The sequence below is a fragment of the Drosophila willistoni genome, assembly GCF_018902025.1.
Source record: "Drosophila willistoni isolate 14030-0811.24 chromosome XL unlocalized genomic scaffold, UCI_dwil_1.1 Seg141, whole genome shotgun sequence".
Lineage (NCBI taxonomy): Eukaryota > Metazoa > Arthropoda > Insecta > Diptera > Drosophilidae > Drosophila > Drosophila willistoni.
In genome coordinates this window covers 3,910,365-3,924,889 of record NW_025814052.1, presented here as the reverse complement: position 1 = coordinate 3,924,889, position 14,525 = coordinate 3,910,365, and the positions used below count along the sequence as shown (strand labels likewise).

General features: G+C 36.2%; 3 protein-coding genes across 5 annotated transcripts; 1 reads left to right on the top strand and 2 right to left on the bottom strand.

The window, feature by feature from the left end:
• The first annotated feature begins 1,069 nt into the window (after positions 1–1,069).
• LOC6648983 (trimeric intracellular cation channel type 1B.1) lies at positions 1,070–4,957 on the top strand. Of its 3 annotated transcripts, none has more exons than XM_047011116.1 (4): positions 1,070–1,208; positions 3,213–3,532; positions 3,607–3,879; positions 3,965–4,957. In XM_047011116.1, exons 2-4 carry the CDS (start codon positions 3,255–3,257, stop codon positions 4,242–4,244), a joined length of 831 nt encoding a protein of 276 aa, XP_046867072.1. In that variant the 5' UTR covers positions 1,070–1,208; positions 3,213–3,254; the 3' UTR covers positions 4,245–4,957. The 3 variants fall into 3 exon arrangements, with proteins under 3 accessions (XP_046867072.1, XP_015032663.1, XP_002071286.1); XM_015177177.2 differs by lacking the exon at positions 1,070–1,208 and adding an exon at positions 1,994–2,044; XM_002071250.2 differs by lacking the exon at positions 1,070–1,208 and adding an exon at positions 2,025–2,040.
• A 66-nt stretch (positions 4,958–5,023) lies between these two features.
• Positions 5,024–7,658, bottom strand: LOC6648982 (negative elongation factor D). Its single transcript, XM_002071249.4, has 5 exons — positions 7,468–7,658; positions 6,691–7,403; positions 6,179–6,625; positions 5,420–5,901; positions 5,024–5,359 (listed from the first exon to the last, which is right to left on the bottom strand). The coding sequence occupies exons 1-5, from the start codon at positions 7,528–7,530 to the stop codon at positions 5,328–5,330; spliced, it is 1,737 nt and encodes a 578-aa protein (XP_002071285.1). The 5' UTR covers positions 7,531–7,658; the 3' UTR covers positions 5,024–5,327.
• Positions 7,659–7,860: 202 nt separating this feature from the next.
• Positions 7,861–11,797, bottom strand: LOC6648981 (phospholipid-transporting ATPase IF). Its single transcript, XM_002071248.3, has 7 exons — positions 11,428–11,797; positions 11,228–11,353; positions 10,584–11,115; positions 10,079–10,493; positions 9,396–10,002; positions 8,525–9,338; positions 7,861–8,456 (listed from the first exon to the last, which is right to left on the bottom strand). The coding sequence occupies exons 1-7, from the start codon at positions 11,633–11,635 to the stop codon at positions 7,937–7,939; spliced, it is 3,222 nt and encodes a 1,073-aa protein (XP_002071284.2). The 5' UTR covers positions 11,636–11,797; the 3' UTR covers positions 7,861–7,936.
• Positions 11,798–14,525: the final 2,728 nt, after the last annotated feature.

Genomic DNA, 14,525 nt, shown 5'->3' with positions numbered 1-14,525 from the left:
TCTTCCATAGCTAGTTGAATGAAATCTACAATCACAATCTCTGAGCGAATATATACTATTTTTTCATGTACATACATATATATATATACATATATACCTATATACAGCAGAATTCATATATGCATAATATTCACATTTATTGCTATGTATAGCTTAAGCTATTCATATATGTACATACATATGTACATCATACATACATGTGTACATACAGCATCTCTTTTTTGCAGTGTGACCATATATCTATAAAGATTCATACTGTGAAGGTGTGAAATACGCAAATCCCGGCAAATATAAGGCAAACAGTCAAAATGGTAAATATTCAAGTCGAAAAATTTGTAAAGTTTTTATTATTTTGAATATTTATGATTAAACAATACAACGTTTAGACGACTTTTTTAGACTAGTAGTTTTCAAAGAAAATGGTTCCCAATAAATGCAAAACATTACCAAATTATTAAACCACTTTTCCCATATGTACATACATATGTCTGTATGTATGTATCCGTGAGCTGATTTCTTAGCTTCGTAGTTAGTCTCTAGTTTTCTTTCTCTATCTCTTTGTTTTAATCCATGTTTTGTAAAGTTGTTTAAGTAACCACAGGAGAATTGAATTTGAAGTTTATGTTGGCGTTCTTAATATTTTTAAAAGTTCCAATGTATTTAAAGTACTTTTAGTACCTTTGTCTCCAAATTGATGAGCAGTTCTTATTTTTATTTGTCTTTATTTTTAATTTCACTTTAAAAACATTTGGGTAAACAATAACCATCTTGTATTATATAAACAAAATTGATGAATACATTATTAAAAAAGAAAGCACAGTTAATAATTTTGACAAACCAAATGTGAACTAAAAAAAATATACAAAAACTGGCAAAATATCAATTTATTTAAGAATTTTTAAGTTTGCAGACAATCTTAAAAGCGAAAGGAGCTAAAGTTTTCACCAACGGCTATATTTTTTATTTTGCAATTTGTAGTTAAAAGTTGGCAGTAAAATAGCTAAACTAGCAGCACTGCTTATCTCAAAGCGGTAATCTGTTTTGTCTTGGCGTATTTATGTAAGTAATAAGCCAAAAGGTCGTTAAGATATACTCTAATTCTAATTGGGAATTAATTGAAAGCTTTATCGACAAATCTATGTAATTACAAAGTACATACTCCCTGTGGATTATTAAGTATAAAAGCCGGCTAATAAACTCTTCTAAGTGTATGTGCATACATTTATACAGTGACTATCGAAAACTTTGTTCTTTGGTTATCTTAGCACAACTGTGTTGGTAATTTAGTATGAAATGTGCTGATTTAGTTGGTTTTTACATTTTATATGCACTTTTCGTTTCAATAAAATGTAGTATTTGGGATTCCATATCGAGAGGACTCTGCTGAAAGTTTTCCGTTAAATTGATGGACAAATACGGTTAATATAATGTTGAGCAGTATGCGATAAGGATTTAAGATTCTGACGGGCTTTTTTTTTTTTTCAACGGATTTTACAAACTTTCTATCTTTCAAGGATGGGGATAAACTACTTCTGAAAATTCAGAAGGCTGAGTTTATCGTATTAACGATTGATTGATGTACTCACTGTATTTTCATATATATCTTACTATATGTATAATATTTGCCACTTGTCCTGTTTGGATCTTCTAGCATTAAAACAAATAGGATGTGACAGTTTATTTGATATATTAGAGAAACGTTCTTTGATTTTGAATTTGCTCTTAATCTCGATCCCTAAAACTAGAGAGGCTATCAAAAATTTTTAAGTTTTCTCATATACACAGTCATTTGGATAAAACTTGTGGGCGTATAGGTGAGTCTCTAAGTTTTCCGGGAGAGGAAGCAAATGATGATTACGCTCTAAGAATCTAAATATATAACAAACTCTTTAGAGAGATAGATAGAGAGGGAGAGAAAGGCACACACATAGAAAATGAACCAACGGCGAGCATGTAAGATTCGGGCCTGGCCCAGTCTCCCCGTGTCCGTGCTGCACTCGGCCTCTGCTATTAGTCGTTATCCGTTGTTCTCGTGTAGACGTAGGTAATTTTATTAGTTATTTATATTTAAATTGTTGCTTCTTCTTTTATCCCTCCTCCCCTCACCGAAAAAAAAAAAATACACAAGGGCTAACTAATGGAGGGTTATTTTGAAGAAAATAAGTTCCAAGTTTTAGAATAATGGACTAGTCACGATATTGGAGACGTATTGAGAATGAGTGAAGTCGGTACAACTGGATTTCTGGCGGTGATCTACTTTGTATCCAAAGAAGATAAATAATAAGAGTTAGAAGATATCTCGAATGCATCCGGAAATTCCAGTGGACTGCAACATAGATTCCTATGTACACACATATATGTACATATATATATATATGTGTATATATACAAGTGTGTATATCTCGGCACAAGTATGCCTGTATGTATGTATGTACATATCTCCAAATTTACGCCGCCACCGCTCGAAAATAGCCAGAGCAGTGGGTACATTTGCATATGTATGTTTGTATGTACATGCATAGCAATAGACGAACGGATACGGACACACGGACCCGGTACACACCGTCTGCCTGTCTCTTCTCTCCTTGCCTTACCTTCTCCTCCTCCTCCACTGCCTCATCCCACCCGTATTTGCTATAGCGGCTCGCTCAACGATTCATCAGCGAAATTTATTTTTGGAGCTCTGGCAAAAACAGCGACATTTTTATTTCGAATTTGTTTTTATGTTCATCTCTCTAAACCGAACATACAAATTTTCCCGACAACATTTCAACATCTCATTCTTTACATCTCTCTTTCCCTCTCTCTCTCTCTCTCTATTTCTATCTCTCTGCATAAAATGCACTTGCCGCGGTTCAAAGAGGTCGTCTCGATCGATATCAAATTGTATTATTTTGTTGTACCTTACAAATTTGTCCCATGTTCTAACACATGTACATATGTATGTACATACATCAATACATACAGAGAAATAGAAATGTATTTAGATATACATATGTATGTATGTATGTATGTATGTATGTATGTATTTGTTGTACCTTAAATTTAGATAAGATTTTGGGGAATACTTTTTAAAAATGTCTCTACAAAATAGAATTTATTGAGAAAAATGTATTATTATTTGCATTAATTGTTCATCAGTTGTTTTATATTTTTGGTTTTCTTATGTACATTATGTAACAAATTTTCGAATTTCTTAATCTTCTATTTAGATTATCCATCCGTGAAAACAGGATATAAGAACAGCTGTGATCATGGATCCGGAAGCATTTTTGGATGTGGCCAATCAGGTCATTAAGCTAAAAATGTTTCCGTTTTTCGATATCGCGCACAGTTTACTTGCAGCGCTGGCCGTACGCGAGGATTTGGGCGCCAATGCACAGGCATTCTCCAGGAAACATCCGCTTGCCTGTTGGCTATCAACTATGCTGGTAATATTTGCTGGCGGCATGGTGGCCAATGGATTGCTTGGTGAACCAATTTTGGCACCACTCAAGAATACCGGACAGCTGTTCGTTGGCTCAGCCGTGTGGTGAGTGTCCTTAATACATATGTATAAATAAATAGTATTTTATTACATCCATTTTTGTTTCTTTTGTTCTCCAGGTACATTGTATTCTATACACCATTCGATATAGGCTATAAAATTGGTAAATTTTTGCCAGTAAAAATCGTGGCTAGTGCAATGAAGGAGATCTATAGGGCCAAGAAAGTGTACGATGGCGTTGGACATGCTGCCAAGCTATATCCGAATGCCTGGATAATCATGATCATAATTGGTACACTGAAGGGCAACGGAGCTGGATTCACCAAATTGATAGAGCGTCTTATTAGAGGGGCGTGGACACCAACGGCAATGGAATTCATGCAGCCATCATTGTGAGTTAATTTATAAAAAACATTACAATTCATGTTTTTTTATTTTCTCTCAATCTTTCTGTGTTTTTTTTTGTGTTTTTTATAGCTATACCAAAGCCTCGTTGTTAGCATCTATCATCTTTGTATTGGACAAAAAGACCGATTGGATCTCAGCACCACATGCATTAGTTTACTTTGGCATTGTTATATTCTTGGTATACTTTAAGCTATCATCTATCTTATTGGGCATCCATGATCCCTTCCTGCCATTGGAGAATCTTAGCTGTGCCATTTTCTTTGGCGGCATTTGGGATAGTTTGGCCAAAATTTTGGGACGTGGTCAGGCCAAGGATGGCGATAGTAAGGATGTTAAGAAGAATAACTAAACTAATTTGTAACTAGCTCAAGAAGTACTAAAAAAAAACAACAACAAAAACAAAACAAAAATGAGAAAGCTGCCAACCAAAGCAACAAACTATAAAACATAAATTAATCCATAAATACTAAAGAAATGAAAGTCTTCCCAACTATCCCCCAAAACTCACCAATAAGTCCTCCATAAGTTTCACACATATATATTTATATGTAGACATCCAAAGAATTGAGTTAAAGACATTATAGTAGGATCCCCAATCTGGATATCCTCAATCCTTTCGAACCTCAAAATCATTTTTGATGATTTATGGGCAGCAAGTGGGTGTGTCTGCCCAATCATTGACTCTGATTTCGCATTACCAAACAAACGACGTTGAAATTCACGAAACAAGAATTTAAGAAAAACAAAAAACCTTTTTAGTAAGAAAAGGTATTCATGGGTATTTCATCTCTTTTTTTTTTTAATTGTTCGCATAGAAAGTATTCTCTCCGTAGGGAAAAACAACACAACGTGTAAATATTAGCAAATGCCATATCCGAAATTTGTTTTTTCTTCTTTTTTTTTTTTACACATAACATTTAAGTTCATTTACACGTACTTACAAACATAATCGGTTGACTAAAAGCACACGCATTATAATGCCTAGAAGCTTTTTGTAAGAGATATGATATAATTTTTATTGGTTGCAATAAATCTATGTAAATTACATATAATTTAGAAAAACGCATTTGTTTTTATTAATCATCAAAAAAAAAAAAAATGGAAAAAATAAATCTAAAGAAATAAATTGAATATGTTTCTAAAGCCATTTAGGGGAGAGCATAATAGTTCCTGATTACTTTTCAACATAAAAGTGAGCGAGAAACAGATAAGATATATATACCACAGATTTCTATATGTTCTATGGAATCTACAGATTATTTCTTCATCATCTCTGGATCAATTATACAAGACTGAGGCTCAAAATTGCTTTGATTTTGATTTACTGTATTACATTTACATTTTAACACTTGCCGCCTTAACTTACAATAATAATATATATATATATATATATTTAATTTAGTTTTATTACTTAAACATAAAACTCTATTAGCTATACAGTGGTGTAGTGGGCTTTACAGTGTACTGTAAGAGAATTGAGTTAGGTGAGCATGAAATTGAGGATCGGATTAAATGGACACTCACCAATGAACTCAGAGACTGGATCGTTGTCGCCCTCGCCACGCATTGTTCCAGTGATTTCCTCATTTTCCACCATTGGTAAAAATAGTTGCACAAATTCCGGTGAATAGGGATGCATAATTGTTTCCAGCACTTCGGTGACAAAGTAACGTATCAGAGAGATATCCGTGTCCTCGATGGCACAGCATTGTTTGATATATCTGAGGACTGGCACAACACAGCCGCGGGTGAGTAGATTTACCATGCGATCTAGTATCATCTTTTTCATCTCCAATTGCACAAGAATTTCCAACTCATCCTGCTTGGATTCAAAGAGACGTATTAAAAGGAAGAGAATTTGTTGCTGCAATGTTGGATGAACGGCAGCCACTTCATCCAATACAGCCAAATGTGTGGGACAACTGTCGGTGGATAGTTTGAAATACGATGGTTCCATTACCACATTTTCGATCCATCGAATTACACCGACACCAACAACCGGATATCTGTTTGGGAGAGAGAAAAAAAACATCGATTTTGTGCTATTAATAGTTCAATTATGTTAACTTAACCCCATGTAATGCATATGTATGAATATATTCTTGACCAATATGCCGATATGCCATGTTCTTGATTGATTCATCTTGTAAGATTTTGGTTTGTCTTGACAAATTGTTAGTAAATACTTGATTGATTAGTTCTGAGCTTGATCTCAAAGGGTACAGGAAGATATATGACGGTCCCATATCTCTATTTGTGTTTTTTTTTTACTATGTTTTTTACTTGATGCAATTGTAGAGTGTTTGCAGTTCGGCAATCAATTCAGTTGAACCTTGGTCCACATTACAAATGGCATGGGCCTTCTCAATGGCTTGGATGGTGTTCTTCAGATCGTCCTTGTTCAGTGTGCGTTCGGTCAGGGGTCGCTTCTTTGCTGGTTGATCAATAACAGCCGATGCGTAGGCGAGTAAAAATACATATTTCGGCTTATGCTCCGGATTGATTTTGACGCCAGATCTAAATAGAGCATCAACCAGAAGCTCAAGGAACTGTGGATTACGTATGAGGTCAATTGGCGGCGGATCAGAGGCAGAGTAGTTACGAAAGAGAACAGTTATGTCTGCCGGATTGAGGGTATTGCGGGTTAACATTGAGGTAAGAGCCTGACACGCTTGCGGGTACACAGCAGAGCCGTTGAGAGCCATCGTTATGGGTGTCACATTCTGATTGCTGCAAAAGAACAAACGAGAATTAGTATGGGCACGATCAGGAAGTATCATTGCCTGGGGACATACTTTTGCAGGGCGTATTTGATGATCTCTTGGGATAACCGTTTCATATTAAAGCCACCTTTTTGCTCTTGACTGAGCACTTGAATTAGAACCTGTGAGTAGACATACGTATGCTGGCCATGGCAGACCATGCGGGCGCATTCCTGAATGGCGCCATGCACATCGTCTGGATTGTTTAAGAATTTGACTATAGATGTCTTAAGAACACGGGAGAACACCTCAATTTGTTGGGCCGCCGTCGATATAGATGTGATTTCACTTTGGAATCCGGCGTCTGATATCAATTTGATTGTAAAATTAAGCATAAGGCAATCGGGATACTCCTCGGCGAGCCGATAGATCAGCGAACGCCACGTGTAATGATCAATCATTTCGGTTAACCAGTCGGGCGTCTCACCCTCCTCGGTGAAAATTGTATCCGCTTTCTTGGGATCGAATGACTTTAGAATCATTTCCTTTAAATGGTTTTCAACCATAGCCTGGACCTCGGTCACCTTGACGCCGGCCAGGATAAGCCATTCGGCCAAGAGGTTGGCCATTTGGGCCACAGCTTTGTAGTTTTCCGATAGCATTGAGATCACCTCTTCTGGAGAGCCGCCCGACTGAAAGTACCGCTTCAGCTGGGTAAAAATCCCCGGCTCCATTATATAATCTGGTGTCAGAAACTTTTCCAGGCATTCCTGTATCGTCTTCTGCGGATTGTCTTCGTGCAGTTCCTGCAATTAAAAAATCGGCGGTAAAATTAGTTTGTTGTTTACTTGAGCAACAACAACATTGTACCTCCGTATTGGATTGGCCCTTGGTGCGGCCTTGCCAGCCGGAGTCCTCGTATTCCACCTCCATCGGGTTATATCAATGTCTTGTTTGTTTTGATCCTGATTTTCTGTTCTGTTTTGATCCGGATTTTCTTGTCCCGGAAATTTTTTCTGTTATATGAAATTTTTTTTTCTGTTATACGAAAATAAATTTTGCAGTATAACAGCGACGCCGGGCTAGTGTTAAAAAATGTAATACACAATATCGATAAATATCGATATTTTATTTAAAATCGATTGATGCAAATTACAAATGGTTGATCTATCGATTTTGTTGCTAGTGGCGGCCTCTACATTTAAAAAGCGCGCCAAAGAAAAATTTAAAAATGACCACGTATAATATCAATTTAAATAATAATTATTTAAACAAGTTCGAGTGTTTATTGGCTAGATTACAGATAAATTGTTCTATGCATTATTTGAATTTGTCTTTGTTAGGCATCAAGTTTCTTGGATTTCCAGCATTCGGTTAGTTCCGGCTTCACTTTTGGTGGCGGCTCACTAAACATATCTTTAACTATTTTCATAATAAAGTCCGGTAACAAGCATGTCATAGTACAGATAATTATATATAGCCACATTGGAAGTGAGCTAAGGAACATGTTGAAGACATTGTAGAGACTGGTGCTGGTATCCAAGTTATAAAGATAAGTGCTAAGCATAAATGCGGCTATGGATGCCAAAATGATGCCAAAATTCAGATAGCTCATATAGTGAGCCACTAAACAAAGCTTCAAATTTCCAACAATCACAAGTACGGTAATAATCATTGTGCCAAATGTTTGAAAACCAGCCGTTTGTCCGACCTCGAAAACGACATTATTGTCGTAGAGAACCGCATAGGCAAAGTAGAAAATGATAAGCATATGTGCAGCTCCATTTAGGATCCATGTTAAAAATATCCACCACGATGTTTGCTTATTATGGGCCAGCCTTTTGTATAGCTCTGGAAAACTACAAGTCAAGAGAAAACTAATAGTTAGACGATGCTTCAAAATGTTTGCAGAGTATCTAAAACTTACCTCAATAGAGTTTCCTCGCTATAATGCTTATCGGATATAGCCAAATATGTAAAGCTGAACGATATGTAAATGATGTCAAAGAGCCAAAGGTAGAGTTCATTATAAACCGATGTGGCCGAATACAGATCGTATACTTGATACAATGCCATACAGCCCGTAATCACAATATTCTTGTAGCAATAGAATAAAACCAAAAAGGACAAACGTTCCGAATTATAATGACCATGGACGAGCAGAAGTCGCATTAGCATATCGAATTTGGCAATAGCATAGTCAGCACAACGAGCCGCCTGTCTACCCTCACGACCAACGATGCCAATGCCAATGTGTGCCTCCTGGATCATGGACACATCGTTGGCTCCATCGCCAATGGCGGCTGTAATGTGTTTCTTTTGCCTCTTGATCAGAGTGACAATTTCACTCTTTTGCAAAGGACTCAAACGACAACAAAGCACCGCCCTGCACTTGAGAGCCAGCTGGGAGAACTCGTTGGGTGTGTGTGTTAGAAGGGCAGCAACTGTGACACCATCAATAACCAGGGCATAGGGTTTTCCAGACGATATTGTTTCCATGGACTTTTCAATCTCCTGAAGTCTTCCGAGCAGTTCAAGTGGTTCGGTTACATTTATTATAAAGTGAATCTCTGCTCCTGGCGGTATATGCTTACAGGCCAAACCAATATTGAATGCGGTTTCCACTTTATCGCCAGTGAGGACCCAGATTTTTAGACCAGCCGTCTGTAGGGCCACCAAAGTCTCAGCGACATTATCTTGCAAGGCATCCTCCAAGGCAGTGGCCCCCAACAGATCTAGCCCTATATACAGTGGGAAGATAATTAGGTAAGTCCCTCCAAGTCTTTATTCTTTCTTACCTATTTCAACAGTTTCATAACATTTGGCAATCAATTCGTTACGATTATTCAACTGTATGCTAGCATCCTTGAATTGCTTCATAAACGTTGAGAACTCATTCTCCGTGAGAGTTCGTCTGGCCACAGCCAAAGTACGTAAACCTTCCTTGGCGTATTCGGTTATCTCAGCATCGATTTGCTCCAGCAATGAACTCTTATTACAGCGTGGAAATATAATGCTTTCAGCCCCTTTGCTGTATAGCCAAATTTGACCCATTTCATCCCGTACAATAATACTCATTCTCTTCCTCTCGGAGCTAAATTCGAGAACATGAAGTCTTTCGAACTGAAGCTCCTGTACATTATCCTCCTGGGCAGCCAAAATGCGACGCAAATGAATTGTATTATTTATGCAGCCATCGAATATTAAGCCCAGATTTGCGCAACCCTCCAGAAGGGCCTTCTCATCGGGACTGGAGGCCTGATAACGTTCAACAATGTCCTTTGCCAACAAACTGGTACATTCTGTTTGCATTTCGGTTGATGATTTTTCCCCATTACCATTGCTTTCGAGCACCTCAACAGAATGGCAAAGTGTGAGAGCCTCAAAAAAGTCAATTGCATTGGCCTGACAAGAGAATGGAAAAATAGCATTTAGAAAATCCATAAATGTGTGTGTGTCAAGGACATCTTTTTGTGCTTACACCCAACGTTTCCAGATCGTATTGCTCATTTGTGGCAGGACAAAACAGATGAGTCGCTTGCAATTGATAACTACGATCACCGACATAACACTTGAGGAAGTTCATCTCATTTTTGGTTAATGTTCCCGTTTTATCCGAAAATAGGATGTTTATCTGACCCAGATCTTCATTCAAATTGGAGGCATTTACCATGCATGGTTGATCGGTTTCCTCATCATATAGACACAAATCAGATTGCATAAAATAAGCTCCAAATACACGATACAATTCGATATTCATGTACATGGATATGGGAACCATGTAGTTGAATAATATCAAAAATGCTAGAAAATCTTCAAAAATCTGCAATACAGCATTATAATTGGGTTGGGCACCGAAATAAGGAATGGTTGGCAAAACATTAGCGTCCCTTTGGCTATATTTTTGGTCATATAAGATAAGAATAGAAATTATTATGGCTGGTCTTTATGAATGGGCGAGGTCGAAGAGGGAGGGTACTACTCACCGTTCTATAAGATAGAGTATCAGCACTACCACCACCATGCCCACTATGAGGGCTATAATAAATTTATTAATATACTTTTCACTGGAGGCTGATTTGTTTCCGGTATAACGGCTATTTAACTGTAGCTTAGTGGACATTCCCGTATAAATGGCACAGCCGACAACCCGATCATTGCCCTTGATGCGAACGCCACGCAATAGGACATTCTCGATGGTCAAGGGCAGGGCACTACTCTCACTCGTCAACTCCAAGCGTCCATTGAAGCTATAGAGATCCGGAGTTGGTCTTTCACATACAATACGACCCATCCCATCCTTGGCCAACTCACTGCTTGGTGGCCCAAATACAGTTTTTAGATTCGTCTCACCATCCAAATTGGCGGTGGTAATGAAACATTTGTTGTCCGGTCCCGATGACTGCAATAGAACTAAATCGCATGGAACATCACCGGCACTGGTGACCACCACAAGATCCCCGGGTACAATAAACTCTGAGTTGATGCGTTGCTCCTTGCCGTCACGGATGACAGTGACTGCCAAAAAGGATCAAAGAATTGAAATGGGGTACAGAATCGATAAATAATTGGAGAGGGGGAAGGTTTTGACTATGTAACTAATATACCTATGTATGATTTCTTATCTAACCTTTTGTTGTGTTGACAATTTTATCACTCTTCGATCGTGCGTAATCCTCCAGACCTTCTTTCAATGCCGTCACAATCATCACAAAGAGCAATGGCAGTAATGATGTTAGCGGTGATATTGTATCATCTATAAAGATTGTGAGAATTAATTTAGATTTAAAACTCCCAACAAAAGGACTCTAAATGTCATTTCGAACTCACTAACAAAGAATGATACAATGGTGATTAGTAGGAAATAAAAATAGACAGCTCGTCGAAATTGCTCGTAAAAGTTAATGGGTATAAATGTTAGCCAAGTATATTTGGTTGTGGTAACTCGATTGAGATGCGATTTCAGTCGTTGGCCATCCAATCCGCCAATTGTTATAATCAGCGGATCATTTTGTTTGCTCTTCTTCGATGATTTCATTATTTGGATTCCCCCCGTATGTTCTGGTATATCGATTTATCTATCAATTTTTGTTTAGTTATGATAAAAAGTTTTCCACATTTTTGTCGGACACGCTAATTAAATCACTTTGATGAATTGTCTGGATGGCGTTCAACCCAACCCACACACACAAGTGCTATCTTTCCGTGCAAAAGTAAGACTGAATTTCGGCAGACATTCTTGTTTTGTTCTTGGTCGATCGAAAACGAAACTAAAAATGCTACCAATATTTATAGCTACCGGTTGGCTATGGTTCTGATAAGGATCCCAATGATGTACGAACATGTGTTTTATTACTTTTGTTGTTGCTGCTGTCTCGGGAGGGGTATCCAGTTCCGACCACAAGACACATATGTTTTTCTATATAGTAAACATAAATTATTAAAGAAGACCTTCAAAAAAAAAGAAAAACTGTCTTTGAAAGAAGCTACAACAAATGGTAGTTAACTTAACATAGAGTCCTCGACAGAATAAAGGATATACTTTTTGAACAACCCTCGTTTGATCATTTTCAAAAGTTACAATCTTAATGACTATTTCGCTTTGATAAATGTAATCAGCTTAATATACCGATAAGCTTAACATTTGGCGATCAGCATTCCCATATTTTATAATAAGAAACCAAAGAGCTGATTAGGATCTGGACTTGGAAACATAAGAAAAAAAAAAATGGTAATTATTATTTCAATGGCCAAAGATCGAGAATTCTATAAATTGCTCTTGATTATTATAAAATATTTAAATATACCTATATGTATCAGTGGTGGATCTAGCTCATCAATTTGTTCCAGGAAATTGGGTACTTGGGGAAGAAAATCAATTATTTTGGCAAGTTTAAGATGCAAAATCTAGGTTTCCTTAATTTCCCCTCTCCAAGGATACGCCATGTATGAAGGGTTGGACAGAAAGTGCTAAATGAGAAAGTTTTTAGTATTAATTTAAAATTTTGTTGTTCTTTAGCGCTTCACATAGAAGGACATTAAAACTATATATATATCCCTTAAGTAATGTCACTGTTAAAACAAGAACGAGAAATAGATTACTATGGATAATGGCTTGGTAGGTTAAATCTTAATTCAGCATACTTTAAAATGGCATCAAATGCTTAAATATTTGATATGATCTTTATCTAAGTCAACAGACAATTTGCTTACCTTTTAGTTGTTATAATCTTCTTCTTAAACGAAACATTAAATTCTTGATCTGTGAATCATTGATGCATTTCCAAAGACAAATTGTAATTAAAGTTCCTTAGCCAAAGATGCAAGAAGGGCCGGCCTTCCTTTGCTAATACTGACTCCAAACTACAGCCTTAAAATATATCATATATGGCGCGTGGGTCTGAAATCATTAAACCTATTATGAAGTTGTTACGATCAAGATTATCTCTTGAATAGGTTTGTTAATGGGCTATTCAAAAGAATTGTGCACAAACAAAGAAATTGCTTAAGATTAGATACACGTAAATCAATAATTAAACACCACTCAAATACCTGAATGACGTTTGTTCAGTACGCAAATCCAAAAACAATGTCATTCAGATTGATAATACACTTGATACCCTGTATATTGTAGCGATATTTTTACCATTCTATCTCTCTTTTTAGCTACATTTTTGGTTTCACTATCTTCTAGGATAATTTATATATAGCTAACGAGTAACTAATACAAATAATCAGTGCTTAATGACGACAGTCGCTTTGTTTATTGCACTGACTCACACCGGACGGAGGCGAAACGTTTTAGAGATATGTATGTATGTTCCAACCATTTGGATGGATGACACACCACTCCTCCTGGTGATCGTTCATTTTCGGGACCCCATGGCTATCTAGTTGGAGGAGGTGAAGGTGAGGCCAACTAAATAAGACTGCATAATAATGAAATAATAATAATAATAATTAACGGACTTTGATTTTAAGCCGGGTGTCTTAGTTGTATCAATATTTTTCCCCAGACAGCGAAGTAAATAGTGTCTATAAAAACATGTCAATTTGGTTATTGGTGTAAGATAAATACATATACACTTGAAAAAAAACCTCTGTGTTCTTTCGATGAGATTCCTTTATGCCAAAATATATCTTGTATTGTATTATATTAAGCCATTAAGCTAAAGGCCCCGCATTAGCAATCAAAGAAATAAAATATACGTTTTTAAAGTTAAAAGATAATGTAAATTAAAAGATCATTTTCCAATGTAAAAGTGAGAACATGAATGAAAATCGATTAAAAACGATTCGTGAAATGAAATATTACTTTCAAAAAACCGGTTGAAATTTGAAAAATTTACAGATTTGCAAAGTCCCAAGTTTTTAAGAATTTACCGAATTTTTAATTCATTAAATTTTTGTTAATTGTGTTTTCAATATAGTATTTACAATTTGTCTTTGGATAATAAGTAAATTTGGGGATACATGAAACATAATCAGGACTAGTCGACAGATGAGTAATTTAATATACTCAAGTATATATGTATATATATTAATAATAAATAAATACATATATGTAGCTGTAAGAGTATGTTAATATTTCTAGATAATTTGTTAACTTTTATCCAACTCCAAATTTCATGAAACTCGTCAAAAATTGATCCTTTCACCATTCTACTATCTATACTATATGGATTTATATATGCTTTCAAATTATTTAAAGTTAGCATGAAAATATTAACTATTGGAACAATTTTAAAATTCTAGAATACGACAGTAAGTGGGACTATTGTCCGACAATAGAAAATGTTGACAATGAATCTAGGGACCGATTTATCAAAGGTGAATGAATTTATTTAAGAGCAAACCTCAAAATAAGTTTGTTAAATTTCTTGAAACTTTTTAGAGATAAGAATCACTTTGAAAAATTAGTATAAGAA

What these genes read in the sequence shown, in the direction of transcription:
- LOC6648983 (XM_047011116.1), top strand. Translation starts at nt 3,255, where the DNA reads ATGGATCCGGAAGCATTTTTGGATGTGGCCAATCAGGTCATTAAGCTA. An exon ending in TTCGTTGGCTCAGCCGTGTG is followed by an intron (nt 3,533 to 3,606) that starts GTGAGTGTCCTT and finishes TTTGTTCTCCAG; the next exon opens with GTACATTGTATTCTATACAC. An exon ending in GAATTCATGCAGCCATCATT is followed by an intron (nt 3,880 to 3,964) that starts GTGAGTTAATTT and finishes TGTTTTTTATAG; the next exon opens with CTATACCAAAGCCTCGTTGT.
- LOC6648982 (XM_002071249.4), bottom strand. Translation starts at nt 7,530, where the DNA reads ATGGAGGTGGAATACGAGGACTCCGGCTGGCAAGGCCGCACCAAGGGC. An exon ending in ATCAAATACGCCCTGCAAAA is followed by an intron (nt 6,626 to 6,690) that starts GTATGTCCCCAG and finishes GTTCTTTTGCAG; the next exon opens with CAATCAGAATGTGACACCCA. An exon ending in TCCAGTCTCTGAGTTCATTG is followed by an intron (nt 5,360 to 5,419) that starts GTGAGTGTCCAT and finishes ATTCTCTTACAG; the next exon opens with TACACTGTAAAGCCCACTAC.
- LOC6648981 (XM_002071248.3), bottom strand. Translation starts at nt 11,635, where the DNA reads ATGAAATCATCGAAGAAGAGCAAACAAAATGATCCGCTGATTATAACA. An exon ending in CATTGTATCATTCTTTGTTA is followed by an intron (nt 11,354 to 11,427) that starts GTGAGTTCGAAA and finishes CAATCTTTATAG; the next exon opens with ATGATACAATATCACCGCTA. An exon ending in TTATGAAACTGTTGAAATAG is followed by an intron (nt 9,339 to 9,395) that starts GTAAGAAAGAAT and finishes CACTGTATATAG; the next exon opens with GGCTAGATCTGTTGGGGGCC.